Consider the following 27,538-nt stretch of genomic DNA (forward strand, 5'->3'; position numbering starts at 1 on the left):
GTAAGCAGTAGCTACAAATACCCTTTTTTAAACACAAAAATACTACAAATCACCATATTTGGTTTCATGGGATTACAAATAAGATATCAAATACAATTTTTCAATCAAACTTGACAGCATACAAGAACAATCTCATTGTCATCTGTAATTAAAAACCACTCGGTCGCTTTTCCATTTCTACAGTACAGTACTAGTATTTCAAATGGACACTCATCCTCAGCAATGTCTCAGCACCATCAGTGGCAATCTGTCCTGGTGGGATAAGAGGTCTCAGTTCTGCAAACCCCCTGGCATTCTTGAACTTTCCTGTGCCCCCTATTACTGATAATCGTGACATGGTACTTCCTATCTTATACAAACCATAAAAGTTCAAGCTATCTCCATATTCCCCTCCTTCAAACAAGGCTGTGAAAACCATCATCTGTCTGCTCCCATCTGCTGAACTTGCCACATAAACACCTTGAGCTTTCCCAACCATTTGAGAACCCAATTCAGGTTGAGATGTTAATATATCATCAATAACAGTGATTGTACCAAATCCTAGTCCAAGTCCATCAGGTCCTAACTGCACCTGAGCATTGTTTTGATTGTTGCTGTTTGGTGCAAAGGAAGTACCGGCCAAGCCAGTTCCTAATAGGATACCGGTAACGCCATTAACAGTGGGAATAGCACCATTGGCATTAGGGATGGGAATCCCACCTTGTGGAGTGTTGAATCCTATTGGGGTTGCAAAGGGAACTTGGCCACTGTATATGTTGCCCAACAAACCAGTTACAGGTCGAGCCGTTGGGTTACTTCCACCAAGAATGTCATGCATGAACAACTCAATGATTGGTTCTTTCCCTGTGGCTGCAATAGGGTCAACTGCTGTTATAGACATTATTAAATAAGAAAAAGCAACCAACATTGCCAAGGGAGATATAGTTAGTAATCCAAAAGCCATCTTGTTTCCAAGTTTTTTCAGATATAGATACTACTGCTAGTATTTCTTTGTGGTAATGAATCTTTGTTTGGATGAGTGGATTGAAATGCAAGTCTTGTTATTATATAAGAGGGAATGAAGAGTGTGTTGGAGTGGTTGTCTGTGAGGCATGGATCATACTGAAGTTGTTGAAATTAACAGGAAAGTAGATCTCATTTTGCCAAAATTGTAGTCAATATTTCTGATTAGTGGCGTTGTTGAGATGTAATGGAAGATACACTATAATTCATATAAACTTACGCAAATCTATTTTTTTTAAAATCTATTTTAGTCAAGTATAGCTATGAATATTATATAACTCAATGAGGTGTGTAGAAATTCATTGGAAAAACAAATTGTTTGCTGAGTCACATTCACTTTTTTTTTTTCTTTCCCTTTTTCTAAATGCTTTCGTTATGACAAGTCAGAAACATGAGAGGTGATGCAAGGACAACCAAACCAATATCTCAAGTCAATAGCTAGTTGACTCTATAATAAAGGGAAAAAATGAAAGGTATTTTCAAGTATCATTTATTATTATTATTATTATTATTATTATTATTATTATTATTATTATTATTATTATTATTATTATTATTATTATGCTCCTTAAACACATAAGCACTCCTAATTTTCGAGTTAGATTTTCCATTTCGATTGTTTTAATTTTTTTTACATGATCTTTTTCTTCAATCCAAGCTTCCCTTGTTTTAATAATTCTCTGCTTTTACACACTACATTGCTGCCTTCCCATGTTTGTTGCATCAGCCCTTCTGTTGGAAAAAGCTACAATTGATCAATGATTGAAGCTATACAAGGAGCATACATGTCGTTCCTTAATGTAATGTTCTAATTATTATTGAGACACATTCTTTAGTAATAATTTGTACATTTGAATTGTGACTTTAACCATTGTACCTATGTAGATTACATGTTCGTCCATTTAGTGATTAACTAGTGTTTTGTTTGATTTACTTCCATCTTTGGAATGAGTTTTTTTACAAGTTGGTTAATGTCGGTTATGAAGCATACGTTTGGCAAATGGTTTATACTGATTTAATTTAATATACTCAATTCCCAAGAATATAATTTTGAATTATAATTTCACAAATTACCAAAATATGTTTCCATTTGTAACTTTCTCATATTGAGTGTTGCTCATGTATTTGAGAAGTAACTCAAGATGTGGCTACCCGCGTTAAAGCATGAACAATCTCATTTGTTTGAATTTTTATTAAAAAAAAACTATGTCAATATTTAAAACTTGGATCAATAACCAGCTAGTATGCTTGTCAAAAAAAAATAAAAAAAATACCAGTTAGTATGTTACTAGCTTATTTAAGTATATTTTTATCTCATTTATTTTTGGGTTAAATATATATGAAAGTTAATTTTTCTAGGAAATGCATTTTAAACAAAGAATATGAAAGTTATATCTTTATGAACAAAGAAGATGGTGATCTCCCTATATTTTGGCTTGAGCTTTTGTTAATGCAACTGATGGAGAAGAATATATGAGGGATGATTGATCAAAGCAGAAGATGTTCCAATGCTTCCAATAATTTTCATAAGGACTTATTCACTACTTAAAAAACAAAAATTAGTGAGGGAAATTTTGTGAGGGAAAACGTGAAATTCCTCTCTAATTCCATCACTAAATTTTGCGACCATGAAATTTGTGAGGAATTTTATTTTTTCCGTCACTAATTTCCGTCGTTAATTTTGCTTTTTCTAATAGTGATTGATGGAAAATTTTGATGCCAAGCAGAATGACTTCATCTTCATTCAACTTTGTTTTCTCTTATTAGAAAGATTTCTTCTCTTTCTTAGGAAGTCTCCTTTATTTAAGCTCTATGAGAAGGTAATGAATGTTCTGATTGGTTGACTAAGTTTGATGTTACTAACATGTCGACTCCTTGAAGTTGTGGATTTCTCCCCATCCTTATTTTGATAACGCCTCCCCATCCTTATTTTGATAACGCCTTGCAGATACATCCTTAATTGAACTCATCCCCCGGTTTCATTAAAATGTCGAGCAAGTGTTGCATTCATTTCATTTTCAACGTTAAATTTGCAACTAATTCAATGATAACAATGCGTTAAAAAAACAAGCCTCCATGGTCAACCAAGGCTCCTCTCTCACCTCAAAACCTTGGGAAATGCATTGTTATTTATTGTCTGTAGCACAAATCTTTATTGTTGTAAGTGGTTCGTATTGGACGTATATGTCTTGTTGGCCTTTGACTTAATGACTGGATCATTGACCTCAGGATTAAACATTGACTCAGTTCAAAACAAAATGTACCGTCGTCAAAAAATTACAATGAACAAATATTAGTTTACTAAAAATATATATTATTTATTCAACAAAAAATAGTAAAAAGAGAATATATTTTGTAGAAGGCTTAAATATGTATTTCATCCTTGCAATTAGGGGTCGTTTAAAAATTGGTCCTGTATTCGCTAATCCTTGCAAACTAGCATTGCAATCATTAATCATTTAAAATTTCGTCCTTTGACCAACTTAATCATGCCACGTCACTAATTCGATGACGCGGCAATCACTATCACACATGAAATTCCAATTTTGCCCTTAAGAAGAGGACAAAATATTGAAGAAAGAATTGAAAACCCAGGGGTAAAATTGGAATTTCATGTATGTCAGTGATTGCCACTTCATCAAATTAGTGACGTGGCAGTGATTAAGTGGGAAGAGGGACGAAATTTTAAATGATTAAACAATGCAAGGGTAAATTGCCAGGATTAACGATTAAAGGAACCAATTTTTAAACGACCCCAAATTGCAAGGATGAAATACATATTTAAGCCTTTGTAGAATAAAATAAATGAGAATAAGGGAGTGATGAAAATAAACTAAAGGTAACAAAGTTGAAGTTTGATGAAAGAAAGAGAAAGTAAGATAAACCCTAGCTATTTCTTCGGAAAAGTCCTAACTATTACTTTATAAACCTCGCGCGTTCTCTTTCCTGCTTCACATCCACGCTTTCCATCGCTTTGTTGCTTCAAACCCTATTTTCACAGTTCAATTCCTCTGCTACATCGATCACAACATCATCATGATGAGTTCTTTTTCTTCACCCTATTTCCATTTTCATCATTCTATTGATCACAAACCCAAAAACAACTATGAATATCATCATGGTACTGAAATTCAGAAACAAGGTTCAAACCCTATAGTTTTTTTTGTACACTCTCCTGAGCCAAACACTCACAACATCATGAACAAACCCTATTCTTCACCTTCTTCTCACCATTCGTTTCATAAACCCAAAAACAGCCATGATCATGATCACCAACAATCTCTTGAAAATGATAAGAAAAACCCAGGTTCAAGAATCTACAATTGTGAGTTTTGTCACAAAACATTCACCTCTAGTAAATCACTTGGTGGCCACAAAACCATTCACCGCTCCTCTAAGATTCTTGTTCAACCTGAAACAAACAAACAGATCCGTGATCATGATGTGAATAACGGCGGCACCTTGAAGAAGACTACAAAAATTACTTGTGTTTTTTCTTCTTCTCTTCACAACCATGATCATGATGATTGGAAACCGAAGAACCATACAAGTGATGTTTGTCACAAGGTATTTTCATCCAACACTGCTTTGAAGGGACATATGAGATGGCATACTCCAAAGGGTTTGAAGAAGGATACTATTATTCCCTCACTGACTGCCCCATCTTCCTTAGAACAGAGCCATCTTGAGTTCCTACCGGCTACTGACTTGTCAAAGTACTTGCCGCCAATATCGTATAAGACCAAAAAACGGAGTCCCAGGAGAAGGCGTATTGCTGATAATGATGAGGAAATTACTATTGCTGCAAAAACATTGTTATATTTGTCTTATGGGGGTTATGAGGGATCAACTAAAAGGCAGAAGATTTCCAGCAATACGGTGGATGATAATGAGAAGATGAAGGAACAAGGTGTGCTTCTAACAAGGTGTGTTTGCCACAACGAAAAGAACTTGGTGCTGAAGTTGAGGATTCCTAAAGACACGATTTTTCAAACATCACAAGATTCCAAGGAACCAGCAGGCTCTAACCTTGATATTGAAGGCATGAAGAATGTTAGCGAAGATGAAACCGAATTAGGGTCAAGAGTTGTCAGGAATTTTGATTTGAATGAGCTTCCAAGTGATGATTTTGAAGATGAAACCAATTAGTGTTTCTTTTATGTTTATATTTTTTTTTTATGAAGAATGATATTATGAATGTGTGAGATACCGTGGATGCTGTCATCTAATTTTCCTTAGTTATAATATCATCATCGATTATTGAACAGTTTGCTGAGACATATATATATAAATTTTAGATTTTCAATTTCCACCTTTTGTGTTTGTCTTAATCTTCTAATTTTGTTTGTGTGATTCTAAATAGGTTATGTGCAGTAAGCTAGTGTAAAAATATAATGGAATTGAGGGTTGAAATTGATGGAGATGTTGCTTATTTGGAAAAATGTCTAGATGAGTTTAGTGTGGAAAATATGTAATGATAATAATTGGTCTTTTATTTGATTGATTTGAATGCAGAGGTTTTTATCTTATCACTATTATGGTTACGAACTTTCAGTGGTGGAATTTATTTTTGTGAACGAAAATAGAATTTAAACACATGAGTTTTTTGATGATGTATTTTGCTGCTTGAACAGGTGTGAATAATTAAAACTTTAGATTTCTAATACTTTCCCCTTTCTGCTTCTTCGTGTAGTATGAATATGTAAAGTGTAAACCAAATAATATCTGAAAAGAAGTAGAGTGTTTCTGAAAAGAGTCAACAGGTTGGTTGATTGAATGGGAAAATAATAGAGGTGATGATGGAAAGGGGAGCTTGCTTCACACAACAATTCTAAGTTAAGCAGCGATGAAAAATTAAGTTTAGCAGAAGAAAGTGAAGTCTGAATTAGTTAATTTCAAGCATTTAAAAAAAATTCATGATTTACCATAAGACATGGCTGCAAACAGATAGAGAGGAACTGAGGAAAATCAATAATACTTTGCCAAAGTTACCTAGATTACTTGGACTATTGGTTAAGTTAAGTTAGCTTTTTGTTAATTTTTCCTAAAGCCGGCTTGCATTTTTATCTGTTTAAATAATTGATTGCTAACTATTTTATCTGTTTGTCTGTTTTGCTGTCTTTCTGTTTTGAATCTTTAACATTTTTGGCACTTAATGCATTCTATTCAACCCTAACTATTTCATTTGAGATCTCACATTGTTGGATACATAATTTGCAATGTATGAAGGTGATAACAATGCCAAAGCTTTATTCTGCCAAAGACAGGTTGGTGTATGGTTATTGAAGAGTTTTTTGTCATAAGCTAGGAGCTTGTGTCAATTTTTTACCATCGCTGGAAGGCTTCGATTTCACCAGGCATACATGACATTGATAACTGCAGTTGAAAAACTTAAGAAGGCACTGACTTTGGAACAAAATTATTGTGACCGGATTTTAATACATTGTTGAAATTTATCCTCTCAATTATGAATGCTGGTATTAGGAAGAACTAGCAAGAGAGCTTGTGAAATGACAATGTTGCTTCCTTAACTGGATCTAGACCTCCTAAACACATTGTTGTAAACTTGTAAATATGCATGTCGTTAGGAACTATAAGAACTTGAATTTGATGTTGCTTTAGTTATTCCTCCATATAATTTCAGACAGGAACCAATTAGCTATTAAGTCTAAGTATAGATAATATACACATCATGTTAGTTAGCGGTAAAATGTAAATTTATTCTCTTTCTCAGTAATTTTCATCAAATTAAAAGCTTCTCCCTTTACTTGTTTTTGACCATATTTTCTCCAATTGTATTCATCATCTGATTTTCTGCTAAAGGAACTGGAATGAAACAAATTGTGCATTGGAACGAAGAACACACCTGGAACTAATGGTTACAGTGCCCTTCATGACAAGGAACTGGTATGATGAACTTGGAAATCAGAACGTACTATCATGGGGTTGCGCACATATGGAAATTTACAGCATCGCTCGCAAAAATGGTGTCACACGCCCAGGGAAAGTTACATTCCGCTAGCAGGATTGACGTCACGGGCAAAGGATAGAATGGTGGCAGTGGAAGAAGCAAAATGACAGGTAGAGTTTCAGTTGTGTTCAGAGAAGAAAATAGTAAGGGATCACATAAAGAACTAGTACATGCAAATAACTATACTGATAACTCCCTTGTCCTTATTTCCATTCATTTTGTACATAAAAAGAGCATAATATTTTTTAAATATTTATGCATACCTCTACTATTGTTGCTGGTTTTATACTATTTCCTTTCCAATATGGTTTCATTGATAATATTAATTTCCATTGATAATACTCCTCACTGTGCAAGTTCAAGCACATGTTCATAATTTTGAACATCAATAGGCAGCTGCGAGATTCGGACAGCTAAGTCTAGCTAACTCGTTGATGAAAGAAGAAGGAAACACACAAGAAGGCAAACAGAATGCTTCAAGAGCCATTGCTTTCTTCGACTCCAACATAAGCCGCAGACGGACCCATTGTCTCCTTTATTTGTGAACTGATTTCCATCCTTCGTACCGACTCGCCAGAGGATTGTTCTGACGCCGCTGCATCCCTCGTGTTACTGGCACATGAAAGCCACCATCTACAACTTTTTAAGCTTAGCCGTCCTCTAGAATTTACCTTCTTCGTGTGATCCCTATCTGTTACCAATAGGTTTGTGGAAGTAACAACCTCACAGTCCGTTTCTTTCTATCTGTTACAATGCTGTATGAGGAAGGACGGGTCGAGCAAGAAGATTATGGACCAAATACGAAACATGTGGGCCGAGTGCGATAGAACTCGACTATCTATAATTTAACCTATTCAACTCTAAGCCGAGATGAGGTGAATATCTTATGACAGTCCGGATCTACTATCTGCATGGTCTTGCAATAAGGACGTCAAGTGGGATGTGGTATAGTTGAGTTTAGTCTGTTTTTATTAGTTTGTCAACTGTTAGGTCTGTTGCTTTTAACTTACAAGTATATGTGAAATTGTGAATGCTGCAGACAACAAGAAGCAATTATTTTTAAATGTTAGTTTAACATCCGATATATTCTCTTTTAAGTGCATGAAGAAACTTTGAAAGGAGAAGAACAAGACACAATGGGAATGAACTTGTTATTATGGAAAAGATTGGCGATACTGTAGATGTGTTATCGCAAGTATAGTTTCTGTTTTGGTGTAAAATCCGAAGGTACAATGTCATTGGTGATGGTGAGTGTGAAAGAATAGAAAATGATTAGCACTCCTATGTTAAGGAGGATCATGCTACATAATAATCTTCATTTAATCGAGAGAAAGGATGAGAAAGTATGTGATACATACTTTGAATCCTAACCATTATCTAACAATGAATACGGCTGTCAACTACTTGGCCAATCAGGTTCCCATCCCTCCTTAGATTGCTCTTGAATCAACCAAAGTTTTCCCCTATAATAAAAATTACAATCGTTCAGGTAAATATTTTGTTCTCTCATGTTCCTCAAACACAAAATTCAGTCTTATATTGTTGTCTATTCATCCGTTTCAATTTGGCATTGTTTATGTTGCATTCAATTGTTCACATCAGTACTCCAAATTTGAAAATTCGACCAGTTTGATTGTTTCCTTTTTTTACATGAACTTTGTGGACAATATAAGCTTTCCCTGTTTTAATAATTCTCTACTTTTACACACTAGATTTCTGCCTTCCCATGTTTGTTGCATCAGCCCTTTGGTAGGCAGAAACGTTAATTGATCAATGATTGAAACAAAGAGGATACATGTCGTGCCTACAAGGAATGTTCTAATGATCGAGACACATTCTTCTGTAATGATTTGTATAGTTGGATACCATTGAAACTTCAATGTTGATTACAAGCGTGTCCATTTAATGATTAATTAGTGTTTTGTTTGATTTACTTCCATCTTTGGAATGAGTTTATTACAAATTGGTTGATGTCAGTTATGAAGCATACGTTTTGCAATTGGTTTATACTGATTTAATACTCAATTCCCAAGAATATATTTTTTCAATTATTGAGTGTTGCTCATGTATCGGTAAGGCTGTTCTTGGCGTAGACAAAAACATCATGATTTGAATGCTTAAATGCTTAATTAAGATTGAATCTGATTTACTTCAAGTTCAAGACTGTTGGACATCAATAGGAGTTTATATGAGATAAAGAGTAAAGACAAATTGGATTTCTTTATATACTATTTGTGAATGGATATTATTTTAACTCAGAATCAAGTTGTAAATGGGTTCCCCCCTGCTAAATAAATATGAAAACATGGACAAAGTTTCAAAGAAGTATTTTACCTTCGGAAGAGCCTTCTCATTAAGCTCCTTCTGACAATCAGAGTCTGCTTTTCTTTTTCTTTGGTGCTTTGTACATATCCAGAGGTCCATCTGGTATATCCTCCATGCTGATGTTGACTCCTTCCTCGGTGTAACTCTGAATGACTTCCTTGTTATCAAGTCTTAAGATAACACGATCGTTGTTAATGAAGTCTGGATTCCTTTGTCTGATAGAGAAAGGAAGTTTGGAATCCAAAACCTCATCACTTTTCAGAATCTTCATATTAACCGAAGTGACATAGTTGAACACTTTTCCATACTCTGTGTCTAACTCTGAAGATGCTCCATAATCCTTCAGGTTCTTGATCAACTTGTTCTTGTAGAAGAGTTCAGACAAGAGCTTTCCATAAGGGATAAACTTCCTTTTACCCTTCTTGCTCTCACACTCTCAATCATGTAATTGAAGTGACGATAGATTTATCTTCATCTTGATTTCCAAGAACAGAATCAGATGCCTATGATCCCAACTAATCTGATCCGTGCTTTATTCTCTTGGTTGCAAGTATCCTAAAACCACTTTGAAGAACAACTTTAAGAGAGTGTGCATGTTTCTTTTTTGGACCATCAACGGAAGACTCAAGAGAACCATGATCGTGGTGGATAGATCAAAGCTCGATCCCTCCTCACATCGGATCCCAACCGACCAACCATCTTCTTAGGTTCAACCGGATCACCTAGTTAATGTAATATTTAATGATCAAGTCTAATTGTATGTTGAATGTGAAGAAAGTGTGATAGTTGGCATGGGAGAATGATCGATGTGTGAAGATAAAGAATGTAACGAATGACATAGATACATGTGAATGTATAGGGGATATTAATTTATTTGTGATTATGTTTAAAGTATAATAGAATGTATTAGAATGATCTACTTACTATATATAAAATTTAATTCCCTATGATTTTACCATTTTGCCTTTAAGAGGGGCATTTTTGTAATTTCCTATTTGGTGGGATGTGGTTGTTGCCACCTCACCTTTTTATGGGTACATTTTACCATTTTGCCCCTCGCCAATTTTTTTTTTAATTATTTTATAATTTTTAATAACTTTTAACTATTTTCCAATTTTTATGTTTTTAACTATTTTTCAATTTTTTTTCTCCCAAATTCAGTTGCTTCTACATTGCCGTTGTGGGAGACTAAGGTATCGTTTGACCCGGCTTTTTTTTCCAAGTTCTCTACATTTTTAAAGAGAAGTTAGGCCAAACACAGTATCAATTAAGTACTTACTAAAAAATATTTTTTTTTTGAATGCATAAAATTGAATGGAATGAGCTTTGACCAAAAGTTGTTGAAAGTTACTTTAAAAAACTACTTCTCAACAATTTATTTCACAAGCACCTCTTTTCAACTCACGCTAGAACCTTTTCTTTTATTTTTTAATATTATATTTCAATATTTTTTTCTTCGATTTAACTTTATTTTATTTTATTTTTTTGAACCGTTCCATTTAACTTTTTAAAGAGGTTCCATTTAATTTTATTATCTTTTTTCAAAGGAATTTTATTGTCTTTTTATCACTTATATATTTAATTTCAATATCGTTTAATTATCACAACCTTACAAATATTTTTATTCACGCTGTCATTTAATGATACCAAATATTTTTATTTCCTTTCTTCAACCTCACAAATATACATACACACATTAACTTTTAGTGTAATATTTGATGTCCGTCTGTCTGTTTTTTTGTTACGCTAATGCATATAATAGTTTGTTTCCATGACACCAACTATTTTGATATTATTTATGTTATTATTTCAGACTCCTTAAATTGTTTTCCTATTCAAATATTTAACAAGTGTCCTTGTGAGCTTGACTCAGTTGATAGGGACAATGTATAATATATGCAAGGTTCGGGGTTCAAACTCCGGCCACCACAAAAAAAATAAAAATTAACAAGTCATTTATATGATGATACAGATTTGTATTCATGTTACACAAAATAAACGTTATTGTGTAAATATAGTCTTTGTAAAAAAAATATCTTTTATTTTTGAACATTTTTAGCCTTCAGAAAATATTTTAAACATTTTTTTATTTATTATTTTAATTCATAATAAATTCAAAATTTTGTCCTCGTGAGTTTAGCTCAGATGATAGGAACAATTCATAAATATATGCCAAGTCCGGGGTTCGAACCCCGAACACCATAAAAAAAAAAAAATCAAAGTTTGTACAATATTTTGCCAAACAACATTTAACTTAAAAGTAACTTTAAAATTAAAAAAACAAAGAAAACAAACAACTTTAGCTTCTTTCTTAAATGTCTTTATTTTAACTTTGTTTTGAAGTAACTTTTAGACCGTAAAAAATCTTTGTCAAACGGTATCTACGTTCAGCTCAGAACACCGTTTCACTTTTTTCTTCATAAGAGGTCATTTTCTTCCTTTTTTCATGGTTCTAAGACCATGCATGACTTGAATTGACTTATTTTTATGCCTTGAGGGGGTTCATTTTTCGACACTGTTTTAGTTTTTGCTTCATCATATGTGATTTTCTTCCTTTTTTCATGATTCTGCATTTTAAGGGTTTTTTTTTTCTTCTTTCAATTGTTAGTGAATTATGTACCAGAAATTGTTATGTTGCATGACTGTAGAAAAATCTTCCTTTGTTATGGTAAGGTTTTGACGCAATTGTTATTTTAGGTTTTGGTACTGTAGTTGATTTTTATTTTATTTTTTATGCATGTGGGCTATTTTACTTTTTGTGAGTAATCCTAAAGTTGTAACAGTTTTTATATTTGGTTTATTCTTTCCTATATCATTGAAGCGTAAGAAAGTTGATTGGTGTAAATTTGTTTTGGTCATATCAGTGAGGTCCAGAAAGTTAACGATACCGAAATTTGTGCATTTAAGATCAGGTTGATTTGATGATACAAAACTGATCACATAGAAATATGTTAGCTTCTTTCGATATCAGAATGAACAAAGGAAATAAAATGAAATGATGTACTATTGTATTTCTATATAGGACTTTCAATGTCAAGGGATTATGACTACATTAAGGATCTCAAAAATGATTTGGACATTTGAAAAATAGGATTTGGAGTGCTGAATTCTTGGATTGTGACCGGTAGTAATGAGAATCAACATATGAAGCTCATTATTTGTGATGCAAAGGTTAGATGAGTTAGTTAAGATTTGTTGTTATTTCCTTTATGATTTATCAATGTTACTTATTAGTGTACATTTTGATTTATTTATATTTTTTGGTTTCATTCTCGAATTTAGGGTGATCGAGTTCATGTAATATACTCATTAACACCGAAAGAGCAAGCTATGAAAAATACTTGGGTGGGCAATGGTTCAATTTCACAGAGAACGTGTGATGGAAGAAGGTGGTAAGCTCACATTTTATCTCGAAAAGTCACCGAAGAACTTGCACGTTCGAGTTGTTCCAAAGTAGATCTTTGCTGCTGAACTATTTGAACTTCTACTATTTTGACATATCGCTTTGGACTGTAATCGTAAACTATATTGACTTTGGGATGCCATTTGTTCTTTTCATTTTTTTTTTTGCTCAAGTAGCCTAGTGGCTAAAGCTCACACAATTTAATTGTGGAGAAGTGGAGTGTCCGGGGTTCGAACTCCGGCCCCTGCATATGAAATGCGATATCCCTACCAACTGAGCTAAGCTCACGGGGATTGTTCTTTTCATTTTGTCTAATGTAAATATTGGCAAAAATCCATTTTTGGTTAGTCTATGACACTTGTAGTATCTTTTATAGACATAACTATTATGTAACGTTAATCTGCACATTGTTGGTTCCTTCATTGGTTCTAATTAGTATCATGTTAATTATAATGTTGTTTTCCCAATCTCTTGAACAAAATAGAACATGCTCTTTTCCTACAGCAAATCTTTATAATGCTTTGGTAAATGTTTTAGAAATGTACACATATATATATAACATCTAATTAACACAACAATTTGTTTTGTACCTAACACTTTCCAAATGAGATATCAATGACATTTCTAAAAGGAACACAGAAAACAATCACACTTATCGACAAACAAGCTCAAAAAAGGTATAAGTGTCGGCAAAGAGAGCAAGTTAAGAAAAATTCTTAGGCGGTCAATGGTTCAACTTTTGCCGAGAACATATGTTAGAGGTAGGTGATAAGCTAATTTTTGACCTAGAGAAGCCACCTAAAAATATGCACGTTCAAGTCATTCCCAAAAAAAGATTTGGTGTTCATGATCTGCACTTTCAACAGATCACCTTAATTCTAATCCTATAGTAGATTATCTTCACTCACTGATGCTACTTCTTTGCTTGATTTCATCTATTTTAAATATGGGTATCAATCTTTTTTTTGGTAACTCTATAACAACAACGCTCTTTTTTATAATTTTGGATAATATGTAATCATAATTCACACATCATTGTTTCCTTTATTGGTTCCAATGGTTTTCGTCCTAAATATTATGTCAATTCCTAATCTCATAAATTAATTTTATGCTCTCTTAATCAGCCCATACATATTTTATGATGAATCACAATGTTCCGTCGTTTTAACATCTCTTCTTTCGATTTTTTTTTATCGAATACATTATTGAACCCGTGCTTCGCACGGGTTTGTAACTAGTTGATAAGATAAAATTTAGGATCTAAGTGGGAATATTGAGGTTTACCCTAGCTAGTAGGCGGATTCTCCATCTACAACGGAATGTATAAGAAGGGGTAAATGAGTCCGTGTTTATTAGAGTTAATCTGCCTTCATCTTACCACATAATTTTGAGAATATTTTAGGTTATACGAGGTTTCCCACATTTTGTAACCTAATTAATTAGATCACCTATGTGTATGTTAGCAATGAGTTTAATTAATTGTTATACATTGTTTTTGACAAAATTAATTGTTATACTTAAATTCTTAAATTATGATTATGTATTTAACTAAAATCTTGTTCAATGACAAGAATATTTTTTTATGGTATAAGCCCTTATAAAGAATTACAATAGAACATATCTAAGCCACAATCTAGTTTAGGATCTATTTAATTGTTGTCCCTTTCAAAAGTACTATTTATGTAATTTTCAAATATTTGTAATTGTTTCTTATAAATTAATTCATTCAAAGTTATGTAATTGAAATTTTGAAGTTAAAGATTTATTGTAAATTCCCATTTAAGATGAAATAGTTTTAAATTCTTCATACTTAAAGTGTTTAACTACTCATGAATAGAGGTGCCAAATGGGTTGTCCCAGCTCGGGAGGATCTACATAAATGGGTTAGCTCAACCTGATCCATTTTTATTCATTTATTCAATCTTTTTTTATCTTATTTATATACGAGTCTCTAACAATTATCATTGAATACAGAAGTGTAAATAACTTTACTTTAACATTTAATATTAATTAATCTCAATATTCATTCCTTCAATTGAATCAAATTAATAATTTATAATTTATAAACTATAAATCTTTCAATTAGTTGATAATTATTAGCCAATTCCTTTGATTATCAACCATTTCTTTTTTGTCTTCATCGTGTGTGGAGTACATGAACAAGTGAGTGCTTTTGTGCTCTGCAATCTTTAGGATATGCGGGGCACTTGGAATATAGGCTTTTTTCTTTGTTTTCTTTATTCTTCATGCGTTTTTTTATCCTTATATGAGCTTGGACCTAGAACATAATTCCTCGAAGTTGTTTTTTCTTCAGCATGCATGAGGTGCATGGACAAATGTGTGGTTATGTGCTCTGCAATCTTTAGGACGCTCCGGGGCGCATGGATCATAGGTTTTTTTTCCTTATTTTCTTTATTCTTCATGCATTTTTCAGCCTTGATATGAGCTTGAGACTTGCTACAAAATTTCCTGATGTTGTTTTGTCTTCAATTCTTCCTTGTGCTTAATCCTCTAGCTTCCATAACTTCAATGAGATTTTTTTGGTGTTTTGAATTACATCATTTGTACCATAAAAGACTCAAAATATCTGTGAAGTTATTTGCTCAGTAAAGAAAACAAATTACAATGACTAAAATACAAACATTACAAAACATCTTTCAAGCCATAAGTAACTCATGTTAAGACATTTAAAATGTCATCAAATAACTAGAAAATGACTCGATAACATAGCTAAAAAACATCATATGATAATGTGTCATCAACATCATTCCCATTTTACCACGCAACACTCAATAGTTATAGAACCCACTTTATGTAACCTTCCACCAACAAATACTAATAATTATTTTGAGGATTCTCACTCCTCACCTATATTTTATGTAACCTTCCACTAACAAATACTGATCATTATTTTCAGGGTCGTTCCTATGAAATAAGAGGTTCGACTCTATTTTTAAAATAGGCTCCAGTAAAATCAAAACACAATTCTTTTTGTGTAGTTAAACTTCATTAAAAAGTCATATTCAGAAGAACTTTTAAACACGAAACAAAACAAAATAAAATTAAGTGAAAAATAGGTGAAATTTACCTAACGGTGTCATTTGGAATGTCACTCTTACGTCGTAGGAAAGGGGAAAACAAATGGTTTATGCGAAAAAGAAATAATTGTTGTGATTCTTTCAATGAAATAGTTTTTCAAATTGACTGATTAAGTGATTATTCAAATTGATGGTGGTTTAATAGCATCAAATTTATATCTAGAAAGTGAAACTAGAGTCTAGAAAAACTCATACGTGTACTGAAAAAAAGAGGCTCAGTTCGGTAGCGCTTTTTAGACTCCCCAAACTCCAGCCCTGATTATTTTGAGGATTCTCACTCTTCACCTATATAAAATCTTTCAACACAATCTTATACTATATTACTCACATACTGAGTTAAACATCGTAACACAATCTTCTACCACTTCGTCCAACTGCAAGCTGCTTGCCAGATCTTGTTCTTCTGAATCTCTCGTATTAAATACTCAATACTAATACTAACGGAGTCTCCCAATATTGGAAAATAAATAAAACTTAAAAATAAACAACAAAAAGAAGACTTATTCTTCACATGTTCTAAATTGTCTAGAAAAAGAGGATATAAGTATTAAACTTGTAAGTTCAAGCTTAAAATATGAATTATTTTTTCTATTTAAGACCACGTCAATGTCTGGACCATTGGATCTTGGAGTCAACTACATTACTTTTTTTTATTAGAGGGATGGAGTCAACTAATTTATTAATAATTTAATGGGAAAAGCTAACTTATGTTCTTATGGCAAGGAATCTAAACTAAAAATTTTGTGTAGGAAATTGGACCAATTTTAGGTTTTGTTTGGGAGTTTAGAAGGGAGGGGAGGGTAGGGTAGGGTAGGGTATGGTTTTGGAAAAAAAGGAAGGAGCATGTGGAAGAAATAGAAGGCATTGGGAGAAGAAGGTTTTGGAGGTTAATTTTTTACTCATAATAAAAAATCCCCCTCATTTGGGGAAGCTAAAAAAGTATCGAGGGGGGTGGGGGGTGGGTTATGGAGGATTTATATGAATTTTTCAAATTCAATCTATGTGGTTATAATATTCTTAAAATTAAAAGTATATTAATCATAAATATTAGTTTATCATTCTCTAAAAAATTGTTCTTTCAAAAATATGATTTTTTTGTCCATTTTTCTATATATTTTCAACCCCCAAAGCCCTCCCCTCCAAACTCCCAAACAAAGCCTTAGAGATTGATAAAAAAAAAAAAATTAAATTGGTTAGCATGTGCCATAAGAGCATGACACTAATTTAATTGGTTTCCGGAAGAAGAAAAAAAAATTGGTAACACGGTATATAATCGCGGTTTGACCAGAGAGAGATTACAAGGATGTAAGACCAAGTGCAATGGCTTGTTAAAAGTGCCATTCAACATGTTGAATCATTGTAGTGGGGGTGTGTTAAAATTGGAAAAAAACTGAGATGGAGGAAAGAGATGATGGACAAGTTCAACTAGTTGAAAGCCTGGCCCACACAGACACGTGGCGCGATGCGATTGCATGAAACAGGCGCGTGAGATGTACGCGCCAACAGGGCGCGTGACAGACTGGAAGCGCGGAGAGAGAAAGAGAAATGGATAAATGCTGTGACACTTGGCATGTTTTGATTGGCTGCTTGAATTTTTATCTTCTTAATAATTTGGACTCAATTATTCTTCTTAATAATTTGGACTCAATTATTTCATTGCAAATAATTTTTATTATTTTTTTTTTACCAAAATTCGTGATTTTTTTTCTCTATAAATAGAGACTTGGATCATTTGATTTGGACACAAAAAAAAACCAAATTTTTCACTCTCTTAATCTTATTATTAGCTTTCCATTAGCTTTTCTTTTGAAGTTTTAGTCTTTATTTAGTGAAATGGATCCAATAACAATCAATTCAACACCCAAAATTCTTCTGATTACCCATTTAGCTACCAAAATCCCAACAATTATCAACACCCAAATCAATTTCCCAACCAACATCCTCAAAACCCAAATCAATTCCCCAACCAACATCCTCAAAACATGCCTAATTTTGGTTTTGCCTCAAATTTCAATCACCCATCCTCTGTTTCAAACAACTTTTATCCATATTATAGATCTATGATGGGATATCCAACTCAAACACCCCCATTTAATGGTTATAAGCCAATGTTGAATGAAAATTTTCAGAGTGTTGGTGAATATCCTGAATTTTCATCACAAATAAATCGTGGTGGAATGACAAGAGCTAATGAAGTCACTCCAATTTCAGATGAAACAACTCCTAAGAGCAAGAAAAACCAGCAACCATCATGGAACACTGAACAAAATTTGGTGTTAATTAGGGGGTGGATAAAATATGGAACATGCAGTGTTGTCGGGAGAAACCAAACAAGTGAAGCATATTGGGGTAAAATTGCTGAGTATTATAATGAGCATTGCTCATTCGATTCTCCGCGCGATGCAGTTGCATGCCGAAACCGTTTTAATTATATGAGCAAATTAATAAATAAATGGGTTGGTGCTTATGATGGCACTAAGCGTTTGCAAGGAAGCAGTTGGTCGGAAGATGATGTTTTGGCAAAAGCCTAGGAATCATATGCATGTGGGAAGAATGTTCAATTTACTTTAAAGGAAGAATGGCGCGCTCTCCATGATCAACCACGTTATGGTAGTCAAATGGGAGGAAATGTTGGGTCAGGAAGTAGTGGAGCTAAGAGATCTCACGAGGACTCTGTAGGATCTAGTGCTCGTCCAATGGGTAGGGAGGCAGCTAAAAAAAAGGTAAAAAGAAAAGTAAGGACGTTGTTGCCTTGGAGGAAGTGGAAAAGGAGTGGGTTGAATTCAAAGAAATCAAGGTGCAAGAGATTGAACAATTGAAAGAGTTCACCTTGGTGCAACAGGAGAAAAACAGAATGAAGAAAATGAAACTGTATGTAAAGTTAAGTTCCGAAGAGCATCTCGATGACCGGGAAAAAAGAGCTGTTGGAAAAGTTGGAGCGTGAGCTATTTTGAAATTAATTGCAATCCAATATTTGTTTGTATTCGGTCAAAATTGTCAGTGTTGTCTAGACCTTAGTGTTTGTTTTAATAATTGTCAATGTTGTCTAGTCCTCAGTGATAGCCCCTAGTGTTGTCTAGTCCCCCGTGACTTATTTCACCTACTATTTGCTTTAATAATTATGCCCACTGTGTGTAACGCCCACTTTTAATTAATTAATTATTTAATCGAGTTTAGACGAGTTATATTATATTTATATAATATATGTGTGAATTTTGTTGATTTATGACGATTTAGATGATTTGGATGATTTTTAGATGAGTTATGAGTTTTGATGATTTTTTTTGAGATATGAGACTTATTTTATTGTTTAATAAAATAAGATTTGAAAATAAAATAAAATATTTAGTTGAGGGCTGTTTTGAGATTTTAGAGAGTTTTGGGGGAGAAAGTGAGATAAGATAAGATAAGATATTAGGAGGAGATATAAAAAGGTTTTGTAAGGAGAAACTGTTTTTGGAGAAAAAGCCATAGAAGGGAGAAGACCAAGAGAGAGCTGCGATTTTTGCAAAACAAGGTAAGGGTGAGACTAATGATTCAGTAATGTTAATTCTTATAATTCTGATGATCAATTAACAAAGTTAGGATTGAATTAGAAAAGTTTTGGAATTAGGGTTAATAGGAGAATTTGATGATCCATTGATGTTAAGTTGTTAAATTGGTGCAAAAATTGTCCTTTGACCTTAGATTATGAATAGGATGAATTCAGGAATCAAAATTAGGCTTTAAACCAAGAGATTAGATGGATTTTTGTAAAAACTGCAATTCTGCCCGAGCCTGTATTCATCGCTCGCCCTGGCGAACGATGATCCTTGCCTCGCGAGTGATGAAGTTCATCGCTCGCCACGCGAGCCATTACCCCTCGCCTCACGAGTTACAAGTCGTAGCTCGCCACAACGAGCAACCTTACTCGCCATAGCGAGCATGACTAGAGAGCATGTTGAATTTCATAATTTGGACTTTTGAGTTGAACCTTAGATGCTTTTGAGTACCTTTAGATGTTCACTAAAGATTAGATGATGATTTAGAACAAGATGGAACCTGGAATAACCATTGTTGGAATTCTGGCTTGTACTCGCCATGGCGAGCAGATGCTCTCGCCTCGCGAGCACTTCTAGAACTGAGTGCATTTGAGAATGTCGTGACCTGAGTTGATTGAATTGATTAGGAATGGAACTTTAGGTAGTAGTAAGACATATTTAAGATGTTAACTGAAATCTGTAAGGCTGTTTGAACTGTTAAGTTGTTTGTAATGTTATTTAATGATTAAATGCATTACTTGAAATATTATTGAATGATTAAGATGTTGTTGAAATGAATTGTTGTTATGAAGTATAATGTTGTTGTGATCTGATTATGCTGCTTTTGTTATTTAACCAAGTTGCATGAGTCGTTATAAGATGAATAAGATGATGTTGAACTCCAAATTATTGGATGTATATGAGATGTTGATTAAGATGTTTTAGATGATTGAGTCCATGCATTAGCATACATATGTTGGGGGCTCATGCCCTGGAGCCTTGTCCTCACCACGATGGAGCTTTAGCTCAAAATAAATTGTTGGGGGCTTATGCCCTAAAAGTATATTAATACTAAACTGTTGGGGGATCATGCTCTGAATTGGTACCACATGCATATAAGAGGTTTAGGTTGCATTGTCGCATTGTCGAGTCGAATGATGTTAAGATGTTATGTTATTTGAATGAAGTGATTGCTTGATATTTGATTATCAATGATGCTATGATGTTTAAGATGTATATGTTGTTAATTTTTTGATTCGTTGAATTATATTGATTAATATTATTGTTTTGTGAAATCTCACCCCTTCTGCTTGGAAATGTTGCTCTTCGTATGAGTAACTTGCAGGTGATCGAGCTTAGTGTGCAGTTTGCTGTCGTGAGTGGCCTTGCCTCACTGTGTCGTCTAGGTCGCTCTGATACGTAACGGGATGGGGTTTATGTTATGCATGCTTCATTCCTTTACGCGTTCATCTAAGATATTTGACTGAATTATTATGAGATGTTTTAATGAGGCCTGCGTGCCAAGACTTTATGATGATTTGAATTTTATTCCGCTACTATTTGGTTGATGAAGGATAAATTATTATTTATCTATGTTTTGAAGATTTTTAAGAATGTGATATCCCGTTAATTGTTGTTACTCTGATTATATGTTTGAAATTTTTATATTGGGAAAACGGGGTGTTATACTGTGTACCCATTATTTCACCTACAATAACTTATTTCAAATTCGTCAGTGTCCACCACACAATGTACTTATATATAGAGACTCATATCTACTTCCAATTTCACAAATCTCATTCATGTCTACTTCCACTTTCACAAATCTCATTCATATCTACTTCCAGAAAAACTATCAATGGACCCTTTTGATATCGAAGCCTACTTCCAAAAACGTGACGTTGAAGACACTTATATCGTCAACCGATTTATTCAGCGTCGAAAAAAAATAGAGGAAGGTAGTGGATCTCATAGTAGAAAATATTTAAATAGAGATCATGCAGCGGCAAACCAAAGACTCATTGACGACTACTTTGCCAATGAGCCTACATATGATGTTGCAATGTTTCGTCGTCGGTACCGGATGCAAAAACACGTTTTCCTTCGAATTGTTAGAGAACTTTCAATTAGTCATAACTACTTCACCCAACAAGTTGATTCCGCCAACAAAAAAGGTATATCACTGTTAGCAAAATGTACCTTAACAATGTGAATGTTAGCATATGGTGTGGCAGCAGATGCGGTCGATGAATACATCAAAATAGGAGGTACTACAACATTGGAGTGCTTACGTAGATTCTGTAAAGGAATCATATGATTGTATGAGCAAGTGTACCCGAGAGCACCAACCCAAGATGACCTTCAAAGAATACTACATGTTAGTGAAATGCGAGGGTTCCCAACGATGATCGGGAGTATTGACTACATGCACTGGGAGTGGAAAAATTGTCCTAAAGCATGGGAAGGTCAATTTACTAGGGGGGATAAGGGAACCACCACAATTATTCTTGAAGCAGTTGCATCTCATGATCTATGGCTCTAACATGCCTTTTTTGGATGTCCAAGAACGTTAAACGATATCAAAGTTCTAGACCGGTCATCGGTGTTTGATGATGTGGAACAGGGAAAGGCTCTAAGGGTGAATTTCTTTGTGAATCAACGTCCCTATAATATGGCATACTATCTAGCTGATGGTATCTACCCTTCTTATCCAACTTTTGTCAAATCAATTAGATTTCCTCAAAGTGAACCCAATAAGTTATTTGCAAAACATCAGGAGGCATGTTGGAAGGACATCGAACGTGCTTTTGGAGTGCTTCAAGCTCGATTTAAAATCATCCGTGAACCAGCTCGCTTGTGGGACATAGTTGATTTGGGTATCATCATGAGGTCATGCATCATATTACATAATATGATTGTTGAGGATGAATGAGATACATATGCTCAACGTTGGACCGATTTTGAGCAATCTGAGGGAAGTGGATCTAGTAGACCGCAACCATACTCGACCGAGGTGTTACCCACTTTTGAAAATCATGTGCGTGCTAGATCCGAGTTGCGTGATCCAAATGTTCATCACGAATTGCAAGCAGATCTAGTGAAGCACATATGGGCAAAGTTTGGAATGTTTCGTGATTGAAGATGATTTGTATCGTTCTAAATAAATTATTTATGTGTTGTGTGCTTGTTTGTTGTCTTGCATTTTAAGCTATTTGTGTGTCGCGTGCTTAGTTTGTTGTATTGCATTTTAAGTTAAGAAAATAAAAATAAATTATTTAAATAAATTTTGTTTTTACAAAAAAAAACAATTGTTAAGTGTTTCTTTATTTTAATTTAATTATAATCAATAATTATAATTTTATGTAATTATAAAAACAAAAATATGAAATTAAATAAGAATAAGAAATAAAAGGTGGTGGGGTAGAGTGTTGAATGAAAAAATCTTGTAGAGGTAAAAATTGAATGGATGTTGAACCAAGAGAGAGAGAAAATGATGTCTGAGTGTTGATAATTGAAAAACTGGATGTTGAAGGTTGTTGAATATGTTTAAGCATTATAATTGTAATTGTAAATGGTATAAGAGGAAAGGGAACAGAAAAAGCAAGGTGAATAAAACAAAGAGTAAGAAAAAGACATGTTTTGTCTGCTGCGAAGCTTAACCCAGAAGCACGGCAGGTTTATAAAAAACGAAGAAGGCAGTAGTAGACTAGTAGTACAGACTTAGAAAGCGCGTTTGAATATACTCTCAGTATCATCAGCTGTCGATTCAGAGAAGGTCAATGGGGTAACGAATATGTGAAGCAATTACAAGCATGTTCGATTCAGCTGTCGGACAAAGTACGCGGTTTGATTAGACTGAGTAAGGCTATGTGTGGCTAAGAATGTTTTGTCCGTTGCAGCTTAATCCGATGATAAAAGAAGAAGTGTTAGGCAGTAGGAGAATTAGAATACGCATTTGAATATACTCTTTGTATCATCAAATCAAATTCAAATGGGTAAAAACAATTATTCTTTGAAACGAATGCTAGCAAATTTGGTCCAGCTGGCCGACAAAGTAGCGAAAGCAGCAGAGAAGGCAATCCCGTTCAAACAAGAATGTGGGGATATCAGATCCAAAGTGGAGAAACTCTCCGATCTTCTACGGCAGGCAGCGATGATCACCTACGAACTGTATGAGCCTCCGACTCGGCATATCTTCTGGGACACACTAAATATACTTAACAAGGCTCTTTCCTTGCTTCTCAAGAAGCGCATATTCATCATCATCCCCGTCTCCGCTTTTAGCAAAACTTCCACCAAACTTCAAAATTCCATTGGCAACTTTTCCTGGCTCTTCCGTATCTCCTCCCTCCACGACGATAACCAGTATATCGGCCTTCCTCCCATAGCCGCAAATACTGGCATGATTTACCACATTTGGGAACAGATGGCCATCCTCCGTACCGGCTCCCCGAAGGATCGTTCGGACGCCGCCGCTTCACTTATGTCACTAGCAGACGACATCAACTTTTACACATGTATAATCATCCTGGAAGGAGGGGTGGTTCCCATTTTGAAGTTGATGAAAGAAGGGAACACAAAAGAAGGAAAACAAACTGCTGCAAGAGCCATTGCTCTTTTCGTTTCTGACATAGCAGCGGACAAGCAAGTTGTCTCCTTCATTTGCGAACAAATTTCCATCCTTCATACTGACTCGTTGGAGGATCGTTCTGATGCAGCCGCATCCCTCGTATTTCTAGCAAATGAAAGCGACCGTTATGGGGAGATGATCATCGAAGAAGGAGGAGTAGGGCCCCTTTTGAAATTGATGAAGGAAGAAGGGAACTATCAAGGCAGAGAGAATGCTGCAAAAGCCATTCGTATACTCAAACCCATCAACTCTGCCATTATACTCAACACAAACGCAACCATCGGCACACAGGAGGATTTAAGTCTATGTACAAACATACGCACTCCGGTCCATTTCATAAGAGAGAAACGAATCAATAAACATAATGTATTTGGGAAACTTTATGAATCAAATCAAATATCTGAAATTGTATAGCCCTTATTTGTCTCTTATAAAATTGATCAGATGAAATATTATTTTTACATGAATTCCAAGACATTCGTTGACCATGTATCCTGCTCAAAAGGTCGGATTTTGTTTTTAATACTCTAAGGTGTGTTTGGTTTGGAAGACAAATTGTGAAGAGAGAAAGTGGTGAGAGAGATTATGAGAAGAGAGAATTATGTGAGACACAGAGTAGATTTGATGTATTATTTGGTAGAAGAGGGATTGAAGAGAAGTAGAGGAGAGAGAAGTGTTGATTACTTTTAAAAGTACCAAAATATCCATCAATTAAAAAACCATAAAAATAAATTTTATAAAATCTAATTGATTTTTTTTTGAAGGATAAAATCTAATTGATATAATTAGATTATGTAAACTAATTTTATCAATTTAAGGTAATTAATTAAACTATTATATTTAATCAAATTTAACTTTTTGATATATATGTCAAAAAATTTGTTATAAGATATAAGCAAATTATTGATTGATTAAATTGTTAACATATTTGTTATATACTAATAAGCTTAAAAAAAAAAAGACAAAAAAAATAACAAATGAATACTAGAAATTTTAATAAACTAGCCCTCAATCTCTCTTCCGTATTTCTTGCGTTTCAATATGTTAACCATCTTCTCTCCTCCCTCAATCTCTCTTCCCTATTTCTTGCGTATTTCTAATAAAGAGTAAGTATTCACATATTAAAAAGACAAATATATTAACCATCTTCTCTCCTCCCTCAATCTCTCTTCCCTATTTCTTGCGTTTCAATCAGAGTGTAAGTGTCATGACCATGTTTATAGTAAATACATTATTAATCAAAATATGAAATTTTATAGCCCTCATTCGTCTCAAGTAAAAACAATCAAGCTAGTTTATCTGAATTTAACTCAGTTGATAAAAACAATGCATAATATATAGTCCGAGGTTCGAATCTCAGACAAAAAAGAAAAAAACGACCAAGCCAAATGTTATTTTTACATGGATTCCAAGACATTCGTTGCCCATGTGTCATGCTAAGAAAAAGTAAAATGAATTACACCTTGCTTATTTACACCAACTTTATTTATGAATCAAATGAATTAATGAAACATATTTGTATACATTTGTGTTTACTTAGACTTGTTTTATGTTTATAATTGTGTGTTCCAAAACATAAATGTTACCGTAACAAAGTGAGTGAGTGTTAACAAATGTTTTTTAATGAAAGTTACAATGCGGCGGTTTGTAGCATTTGTAAATAGGGGAGCTTGGAATGAAAGGTGGTGTGCACTTGCAGACACTCCGGTACTCAAGTCAGTATATGAGCTAGAAAAGGGGTTAAGGGCGGAAAAATATTGTACCTTTGGAGAATGTAGGAAGTCCCCTTATATAGTGAAAAGGTACAGGTGCCATTGTTAATGGTGAGGGACGTTGCTCGTCGATTATGGCTGCAGGAACCGTAACTATCGAGCTTTACAAAACGACAATCAAGGGGACCATTATAATTCTTTTTGAATTGGTTCTTTGGTTACTACGAGCACCGTCTTCACGGAGAAGGGGTGTGAAGTAAGTAATTGTCCCAGTATCAAGTTGGTTTTTTTATTGGACTTGGACTGCTTTAAGCATAGCCTTTAGGCAATCTAGAACAAGAAAATTGCTTTTTTGACAATGAATACTTCCTATTGACACAAGTAAATGACGCTTTTACCCTCAGCGGCAGTTAACAACCGTTAGGCTATGCGCCGACAGTTAACAGCCGCTGGCTTCCAGCGGCAGTTAACTGCCATTGTGTTCGTTTATATGAACATAACAACAAAGGAGTTTCCAAAACTCTATTGTTGCGGATTGAAGATCAAGAGGTGCCATTTTTCCCAATTGTTGCGGATTCAACGTCAATTACGCTCACAAAATCAAGTAAGTTGTTACCATCCTATTACATTGCTATTTTCTGATTGATTTGTTATTTTTTTGGTTAAATTGCGATTATAGAGGTTTAGGTTAGATTACGCTCACAAAATCAAGTAAGTTGATTTTATGATGTTATAGTTTAGGTTGTTTGAATTGTTAGGTTTAGGTTAGAATTGTTTAGATTGTTAGAATTGTAGAATTGTTATGTAATTATGGTAGAATTTTTAGGATTAGATGAATTGTTGTATAATCGTTGCGATTAGTTTAAGTTTGTTATGAAATTTTGTTGTTATGAATTTGTGATAGAATTGTTACGATTAGTTACGGTATAATTTTTAGGATCAGTTTAGGTTTTGATGAATTATTGTAGAATTGTTACGACATGATTTAGGTTTTGATCGCCGATTTGTATATGTAGATATGTCTTATAATCAGGAAAACGTTGAGTTGAACAAAAAGTAGGGTGATGACAAGAAGAAAAAAAAATCGTCGATGACATGGCACGGAATCACATGTAATGGATCTGTCAAAAAGAAGGATTCAAAAGTGCTGGTGTATGATCATTCGAGGTTGAGGAGGAGCGGGAGGACATGCTATTTTGGTCCTCAGCCAAAAGCAGGTGCCCTAGGGACTGTCGAGTACAACCCAATTGACTTGTGTGATGAGGAAGATGATTGAATGTAATGGGTTGTAATATCTAATTGTTTTGGATCCTTTTTTATGTTTTTTTATGGTACATTTTGCTAGACATATTGGTACTTTGAATAAATTCGCGTTTTGAATAATTTCAATTAGAATCGCGTTTTGAATAATTTCAATTAAAGCCGCGTTTTGAATAATTGCGTATTAGAATAAAAACTAATTAAATCTAACATGAATTCAACTAATTAAAATTGCGTAATGAATAAATAAATTCAAAAAGTGAATAAATAAGATAATTATAGTTCCATTCAAAACAATATGTTTTGTACATATTCAACTATATATGTTATCACATCACATTGCATTACATTACATTCCGGAATGTACCTTCCAACTACAACAATTATCTTACCTCTGAATGGGATAAATTCAAACTTGCTAAACAGCAGAACTCCAATGTTCGATGAGCATTTTAAATGATGGTAATCAAGTGTCAAAAGAATGAGGTGCATTCCTTGACACTTGAATACCATCATTCAAGAGGCTCATCGAATACTGGAGTCCTTCCGTTTAACAAATTTGAATTACTCATTCAAAGGAAGACAATTGTTGCAGTTGGACGTTTGCACCTTCCAA

General features: G+C 34.0%; 3 protein-coding genes across 3 annotated transcripts; 2 read left to right on the plus strand and 1 right to left on the minus strand.

Annotated features, from left to right (window-relative positions):
• Positions 1-23: 23 nt before the first annotated feature.
• LOC25483082 (dirigent protein 18) lies at positions 24-1,022 on the minus strand. Its single transcript, XM_013611731.3, has one exon. The coding sequence runs from the start codon at positions 941-943 to the stop codon at positions 191-193; it is 753 nt and encodes a 250-aa protein (XP_013467185.1). The 5' UTR covers positions 944-1,022; the 3' UTR covers positions 24-190.
• A 20,156-nt stretch (positions 1,023-21,178) lies between these two features.
• LOC120578117 (uncharacterized) lies at positions 21,179-22,252 on the plus strand. Its single transcript, XM_039830258.1, has 2 exons — positions 21,179-21,504; positions 21,886-22,252. The coding sequence occupies exons 1-2, from the start codon at positions 21,179-21,181 to the stop codon at positions 22,250-22,252; spliced, it is 693 nt and encodes a 230-aa protein (XP_039686192.1).
• A 1,089-nt stretch (positions 22,253-23,341) lies between these two features.
• LOC25483086 (uncharacterized) lies at positions 23,342-24,364 on the plus strand. Its single transcript, XM_013611735.2, has one exon. It carries the CDS (start codon positions 23,342-23,344, stop codon positions 24,362-24,364), a length of 1,023 nt encoding a protein of 340 aa, XP_013467189.2.
• The last annotated feature ends 3,174 nt before the right edge of the window (positions 24,365-27,538 follow it).

Source organism: Medicago truncatula, chromosome 1, assembly GCF_003473485.1.
Source record: "Medicago truncatula cultivar Jemalong A17 chromosome 1, MtrunA17r5.0-ANR, whole genome shotgun sequence".
NCBI classification, from domain to species: Eukaryota; Viridiplantae; Streptophyta; class Magnoliopsida; order Fabales; family Fabaceae; genus Medicago; species Medicago truncatula.